Source organism: Octopus bimaculoides, chromosome 1, assembly GCF_001194135.2.
Source record: "Octopus bimaculoides isolate UCB-OBI-ISO-001 chromosome 1, ASM119413v2, whole genome shotgun sequence".
Classification (NCBI taxonomy): Eukaryota; Metazoa; Mollusca; class Cephalopoda; order Octopoda; family Octopodidae; genus Octopus; species Octopus bimaculoides.
Genome location: NC_068981.1, coordinates 17,883,636 through 17,891,632, shown reverse-complemented (window position 1 = coordinate 17,891,632; position 7,997 = coordinate 17,883,636). Strand labels below are relative to the sequence as shown.

General features: G+C 39.8%; 1 protein-coding gene across 6 annotated transcripts in view; it reads right to left on the bottom strand.

The window, feature by feature from the left end:
* LOC106873471 (DNA polymerase alpha subunit B) overlaps positions 1 to 7,997 on the bottom strand; it is a 51,178-nt gene that overhangs the window by 1,250 nt on the left and 41,931 nt on the right. For all 6 annotated transcript variants that reach the window (XM_014920853.2, XM_052965550.1, XM_014920852.2 and 3 more), the window contains 4 exons: positions 6,607 to 6,700; positions 5,052 to 5,161; positions 3,242 to 3,298; positions 1,673 to 1,796 (listed from right to left, as the gene is read on the bottom strand). In XM_014920853.2, the coding sequence (XP_014776339.1) occupies positions 1,673 to 1,796; positions 3,242 to 3,298; positions 5,052 to 5,161; positions 6,607 to 6,700 (385 nt within the window). The remainder of the gene's footprint in view (positions 1 to 1,672; positions 1,797 to 3,241; positions 3,299 to 5,051; positions 5,162 to 6,606; positions 6,701 to 7,997) is intronic.

The following is a 7,997-nucleotide window of genomic DNA, read 5'->3' as shown; positions in this document are numbered from 1 at the left end:
ATGTGTGTGTGTGTGTGTATCATCATCATCATCGTTTAACGTCCGCTTTCCATGCTAGCATGGGTTGGACGATTTGACTGAGGACTGGTGAAACCGGATGGCTACACCAGGCTCCAGTCTAATTTGGCAGAGTTTCTACAGCTGGATGCCCTTCCTAACGCCAACCACTCAGAGAGTGTAGTGGGTGCTTTTACGTGTCACCCGCACGAAAACGGCCACGCTCGAAATGGTGTCTTTTATGTGCCACCCACACAAGAGCCAGTCCAGGGGCACTGGCAACGATCTCGCTCGATTGAAACAAAAATCTAAGATATAATCTCTGTGCAGCTCAACCTGATCATTCTATCTCTGAGGATAAAGCCAGCTTCCATCCCCTCAGGGTTCATGGCGTTGTGAGCTGCAGAGAGACATAACTAGTGTGGCTGCCAAGAAAAACGCACCCTGTACACTGTCAAGTGGTTGGCATTAAGGACATTCATCTGTAGAAACCATGTACTGGAGGTATAAGGCGGCGAGCTGGCAGAAACGTTAGCACGCCAGGTGAAATGCTTAGAGGTATTTCGGCTGCTGCTACATTCTGAGTTCAAATTCCGCCGAGGTGAACTTTGCCTTTCATCCTTTCAGGGTCGATTGAATAAGAACTAGTTACGTACTGGGGTCGATATAATCGACTTAATCCATTTGTCTGTCTTTGTTTGTCCCCTCTGTGTGTAGCCCCTTGTGGGCAGTAAAGAAATAAGAAACCCTGTACTGGAGTACACTGCAGTCCTTGGAACCATTGTATCCTTTCAAACTGCCTGACCCATGCCAGCATGGAACATAAATCTTAAATGATGATGGTGATTTAAGAACTTTCTAAATTCTCATCTATCATCTAATCAGGAATAATGGTATGATGGCCATTTATCACTTAGCCACCAGTTTCTGGACCTGTGATTATTTCTACTACTTACAACTTTATCATCATCATCATCATCATTTAACATCCATTTTCCATGCTGGCATGGGTTAGACAGCTTGACAGGAGGTGGCAAGACCAGAAGCCACACCACATTTCATAGTCTGTTTCATCTTGGTTTCTACAGCTGGATGCCCTTCCTAATACCAAACACTTTACAGAGTGTATTGGATGTTTATTTACACAGCACTGGTTTTAGGATATCAGTTCTGTTGTAGAAGACAATCTCCTTGAATACAGCAATGTGCCATATATCTCAGTTCTTTTGTCATCACTTTCATAAAACTCAAGTGTTTTCAGATGCAATTACTCTATTGTAATTATTCACTACTCACCCTTGAACAAAACTAGTTTTAGCTTCTACCACACTCCACTACTATAAGTGATACACAGAGGTAAGTACTAGAGCACATACCACCATGTACCTACAGGCAATAGTGGTATATGTTCAAAACCACCATAAACCCCTACAACCTGCAGTTCTCAACCACATACTTTCCTTGCCAGCAACACTAACATCACAAATCCCTACAATCAATAGTATTCAACACCACACATCACTATAGTGGCATACTGTACTCAACAAGACACACTCCTACAGTGCTGAGTACCACACACACACACACATGCATACATACACTGCTACAGCCAGTAATAATATGGTAGCAAGTACCACCCACACACCATTGCAGCCAGTAATACTACAATACTCACCACAACGAAATAGCGGAACTGAGATGGTATGATCAACACGTGAGGTTTGGTGGGAAGTTCAAAACTTTCTGCAAGACTGAAACTAATGCTGACATCGTTATGTGATGGATACAATGGATAGAAGCTGGGGAAGAAAGAACAAAAGTGATTTGTGTATAGATATTGGTTGTTGTGGTGTTCATGACTTTTAGAGAGACGTAGTAGTAAAGACATTTGACTTTGCAACATTAAGGAGAACATAGAACCAACTAAGTGAAAATATCTGGAAAAATCAATCTGTTAAATCTGGAGCTGCACATCCAGAACTGGAGAAACAGATTTGTTGAGTCAGCAGTTAGATAAACAGATCTGGAGAAACAGGAGCTATAGAATTAGATCTACTAAATCATTGATTTCATGTGATATAAATAAAGTTAGTTTCTATGTAGGCACTAAACCTGTTTAATGTAATAATTTTCCTATCTTTAAAACGAGAACTCTGTGTTTTGAGACCTAAATGGAAGAGCATGTCTTACAATAAAAATTGACCAGCATGGAAGGAGGCTGAAGAAGTGGTAATAATTGATCTCAGGATGCTGAATTTCACAAATTAGATGATAAGTGGGGAGATAATGTGATGGAGTTGAATCATCCCATCCATGCTTGATGTCATCATCACCACCACAGCATTAGATTCTGATCAAATTGGTTGATATGATAACTACCTTTGTACACCATGGTTCAGCTTAAGTAGAGTTTCCAGGAGAGAAGAAATAAGCTGCAAACCTGGTTAAGTCATGGCAGAAAGTATATTGGTCAATAAGGCTGCAGAGAAAAGTTTCTAGAAAATCTCAGTGGTTGTTAATAAGAGGGATAGCTTATGGATATGATTTTTGGAGAGACATTCGGAGTGAGAGTAAGGCTTTAAAGAAGGCACAGATAAGAAACAGCTGGGTTTTATAAATGACATGAGATAGTGCAGAAGTTTATAAGGGAATGATGAAAAGTAAGTTATTGAAGCCTATTAAAAATAGGTGAGAAGTACAGTTACAATTTATAGCAGATAAGTGAAGAGCACAGCTAGGGTTTATAGGAACAGGTGAGGGAGTAAATTTATAAAGTATGGTACAGTTAAAGTATGTGAGGGACACACCAAACATATATGGGAGAGGTGAAGGTATAGAAAATCAACATCAGCCAATGAAAGAGATTCCTTCTATCAGCAATGATATATGACTCCAATATTTCTTTTCTAAGAGAAGAGATTTGGCTGCTATTTCTAGCATAGTAAGCAGCTGCATAGAGTTTCCCCTTGAATGAGGGTTTGCTTATCAAGTAAATGATTCTTTTCAATGTAATCCAGAATGTGTGTGTGTACTTTAGCTGCAAAGAATACATGAGCAAAATTATCAATAAGGTATGAGTGAATTATTTTCAAAGCTAACTATTAAATTAACAAAAGCATACATTATCACGTTCAACATATGTAATATTAATTAGAGCAATAATATAACATACAAATATTAATTATGGTAATAACATTAATGGAGTCATAAATCCAACAGAGATTGTAATCAAAACCCAGATTACCTTTGCTGAGAGAACAAATGGCGTATGATTCGTTTGAAGCGATTCATTGGATTTGTGCTAAAAAGGAAACAAATTGCTTATTAGTTACTTTGGCTTTTTACAATAACACAAAGGCTTACATTTTATACTGGAATCCTTCCCCACTTAATCTCTCATCTAGGTCATCCTATAGGACGCCCCTATTCATAGGGCTTTCGGTTGCACATACTATAGGAGTCACAGGGCGCTGCTCCATGTAGTCCCGCAGTTTCCATCTAACTAGGAATATTAGGGTCTCAGCCATTGTCTTGTATTTAAGATCCTCCGCATGACATCCTGCTAGTTCAAAGCCAGGAATCCGATCTGTTAGGTCCTGCTGATAACTAAATCCTCACCCTGCTGCCAACGCTTCGATTTATTGTCGTTAAGGTTTTGCCTGTCTCCTACCCTTCAACCTATCTGGCCTGGTAAAACTTGCCGGAAGATTTCTCTCCCTCCAGCAGAGCTCTCCGGATCAATTGAGCACACAGGCACTTCCGTGACAAGGTACTTGTTGGATTGGCCATTGACTACACAGTAGTTCTGCCCTCTGACGGGTCTTATTTTTTGTCCCGCAGGGAGTCCAACAATCACCCTCCTCACCAAGCAAGATCCAGATTATCTTTGCAATTTCGGCTGGTTATTCTCGATATTGCTCCAATCTGGCCAGCCCCAAGGAAAAACTAAGCTAATAGCATTAGATTCCTTGGAAGAAAGCAGCGAATGTATACAAAAACAAAGAGAAGAAAAACGAACAATGTTACAAAAATACAGTAGGAATAATAACGGGACATAACAACAGATGTCTTTCGACTAAAGACAAATTAAATTTAGCTGACGTGTGACACACACAAACACATCTAGATATCTCATCTCCACTATTTACCTTTCTTGCTAGGTAGCTACGTCTCTCCTCTACAGCAAGATACCTATTCCTGTTCTTTCATATTTAAGCCTTTCAACACCTTCCTCAATATTGCAACACCACTCAGTCAAAAGACCTTGTCTTGTGAGTTATTTGGTAATCTCACATAAAAAAAAATACATTTAACACTCTGTAAAGTGGTCGGTACTATGAAAAGTGTCCAGCCACAGGAAGCTTACCAAAGTAGATATTGGAGACCAATGTAGCCCTGAAGCTAATCAAATCCTGTTGAACCATCCAACCAAGCATGGAATGTGGACATTGAGGCAATGACTAGTGACTGAGACCTTTGGTGATATGCTGTGCTTGAGAAGACCCATCAAGCCAAGTGAAATCGTAGTTGTGGCTGATGCTAGTGTCCTGTAACTGGCACTTGTGCTAGTGGCATGTAAAGAGCACCTTTCAAGCATTGGGCTTCATGGAAGCAAAGTGGTTGAGTTCCTTTCGAGTGTTGGGCCTCATGGAGAGGCAAAGTGACTGAGTTCTTTTCAAGCGTTGGGCCTCACAGAGACAAGGTCGCTGAGTTTTTTCAAGTATTGAGCCTCATGAAGGCGAAGTGGCTGAGTTCTTTTTGAATATTGGGCCTCACAGAGGCAACGACTGAGACCTTTGGCATTATGTTGTGCTTGAGAAATTTGAACTCAGAACGTAGTGGCAGACGAAATACCGCTAAGCATTTCGCCCGGCGTGCTGACGTTTCTGCCAGCTCACCACCTAGAGAGTTTCTGCCATCCTGTACTGGCTGGGCTTAAGAATGCTCTCCCTTGAATTCTTACTGCTCTTCAACTAAAAGTGACACATGTCTCACGCCTGAAGTGTGTTGTTATATTCAGCTGAACAGTTAACATGAATATGAACAGTACTTACCTCGCAAAGCATTCAGAGTTACTAATGTGGAAGATGACATCAGTAGATGTGATCCCAAACACTACACCGTTAATAGACAGAAGGCTCGGATCAGTTACAAAATGCATGAACTGAAACATGTAAGAATAGGGTTTCAATTATTTGGATAAAGAAAAAAAAATCAATAAATTTACTCATCAATTTAATCAATCACGTTTCATTCCTGCAGTGACAAAGTTAGTACCCTTTTTCCACCCAGGAACTCTCAGACCACAAGTCACTTATTAGAAGAACATACTCTATAATGATTCCCCACCATTTGTGGAACTGTTTCAAAAATAAAGATTCTATTGGTTGTTGTTTGGTTCCAGGTCAGCCTTTATTGAGCAGATCTATAATCAAAGATTTTCAGGCTGTGACCATTCAGTCAATTTTTAAGGAGACCTGTCTCTTTCCCTTTTTAAGAAGGTATAGTAAGATTTCAGCAAAGATTGAGTAACCATTTAGAGCCAATCAAGCAATCACATTGAATCTTTTGGCTCCTAAAGATCTTTTTTTTATAAAATGCACCCAGTCCACTCTGTAAATGGTTGGCATTAGGAAAAGCATCCAGCCAAAAAAAACCATGCCAAAACAGATAGAGTGGCTTGGTGCCCTCTCCCAGCTGGCCAGCTCCTGTCAAACCATCCAACCCATGCCAGCATCGAAGATGGACACTAAATGATGAATCCAAAACAATGTTAATAAGCATTACATTTGACAGAGTAATCTGAATGCTAAAGAGTTAAAGAAACAATGTGTAGCAAATAGGCTTGAATTTCCAACTAATGATGGTAGACATAGCCAGTATCTCCACTTGGGTTATAGTGGTCATGTAGTGGTTAAATGTGTATCATGGTAAACAGATGCAAAAGGAATATGTATGCCTTTGAAGTAAACAAATGAGTGAATTGATTCATAATTAAAAATAATTTATTCACTGGACTTAATTTGGCATTGGTACACATAATTCTTCACTACATGCAAAAATGTTGACAACTGCTACGAGTTGCTAGAAATAGAAACTGGGTACATCTGTAGAAATGATATATCACAAATGAATATATGTTTGCGTGTGTGTGTACATAGTTCATCTGATACAGTAGTCTACGGTGGAACTTCGAACATTGCTCTGGGTCTTTGTGATAAGCGTTCCTCGTTTGGCTGCTAGGGCCTTCTCCTCTTTCTGTCTTGTTGACCACCATATTTATAATATCTATGGCAGCTAGAAGGACAGACATACTGCAGCAGCGTTTGTACCTAAATAGGTCAGCTCTTGTCCATTTGAACTTCGCCTGACATAGCTGAGGTCGTAGGTCAAAGGGAGATGATCAATCACTTTTTGACAGGACAAAGAAAACCTGTTTTCACGCCTGTTGATCGTGGTGGTTTGGACAACCAAGAATTCTTAGATTCGGTTTCGAATCTTGGCTTGGAGAAGGAAGTGTTAATTTTTACAGTCATCAATATCACCATAATCATCACCATCATCATCTGCAAATAAAGAGGAATAAAAGCAGCTTCATTTTAGATTTACCTCACTCTCTCCATATTCAAATGGTGGTTGTGGATATATCGGTGTGTTGTGGACATCTCGAGCAGATGGTACCAACACCATGGTACAGCGGAGCCTGAAGAAGAAAACACCAAACAACACCATTATTAATTTAAAGAATTACCAACAACTAAAAACTCTCACATTATCTTCAATGGCAATACTACAATGTCGGTAAAGTTTAGGCATGGAGTGTCAATATCCAGCCATATCACATTAATTTTAGTAAGATGAAGCAATATCCAGATGTATAACTGTGAACCATATTAGTTTTAGGTATAAAATAAAAAAATAAATGCGGCCTTATAAAGGGTGGCACGTGAAAAAGCATTCAAGCAGGTGGCACGTAAAAAACACACCACTTAAGCGTGGCCGTTGCCAGTACCGCCTGACTGGCCCTCATGCCAGTGGCATGTAAAAGCACCCACTACTCTCGGAGTGGTTGGCGTTAGGGAGGGCATCCAGCTGTAGAAACTCTGCCAGATCAGATTGGAGCCTGGTGCAGCCATCTTGTTCGCCAGTCCTCAGTCAAATCCTCCAACCCATGCCAGCATGGAAAGCAAACAAACGATGATGATGATTATCGCACAGTACTAAAAAATATTGCGAGGCATTCTGTCTGGTACTTGTCTCTTAGACTTTGAATTCATGACATTTTCAATTCCTGGTCCCTTTCCAAACTCCTTAACACACTGGCTAAATCACTAATATTTTGTTGTTGTCTAGTTTTAGATCAGTTCTGATTGAGCACATCTACGATCAAAGAGATTCCAACTGCAACCAACTCATTTTTCAAAGCCTAATTTATCTACAGCATTATCCAATGTTTTCTGACTGACAGAGGTATATAGAGGCCCTCACAGAAAATGGAAGTTCTAAAGGAAATAAAGACTTCTACCACTTTTATAACGAACTCTGTTAATCTGAACTACTTAACTGTAGACATGCTTTGCTCAGGCCACTCAGAGTAAGGTATAATTTAAAGGAAAATTAGCTGCTATTTCTAGCAGATTCAATAACCTTGTAAAGAAGTGGCTCTCAACCAAATTTTTTTTTTTGCCTGTGGACCCCTTTGCTTCCTCTCTTACTCAACTGTACCCCCCATAGCCATCCCAATATTTAAGAAAATTATACTTTTATAATTAAATGTTATTAGGAATTGTACAAAAAAAATTTCTAAATATTTTGAGTATTGTAGAAGCATCACCAATTTATTACTCTCTTTTACTTGTTTCAGTCATCTGACTGCGGCCATGCTGGAGCACCGCCTTTTAGTTAAGGAAATCGACCCCAGGACTTATCCTTTGTAAGCCTAGTACTTATTTTATCGATCTCTTTTGCCGAACCGCTAAGTTACGGGGACGTAAACACAC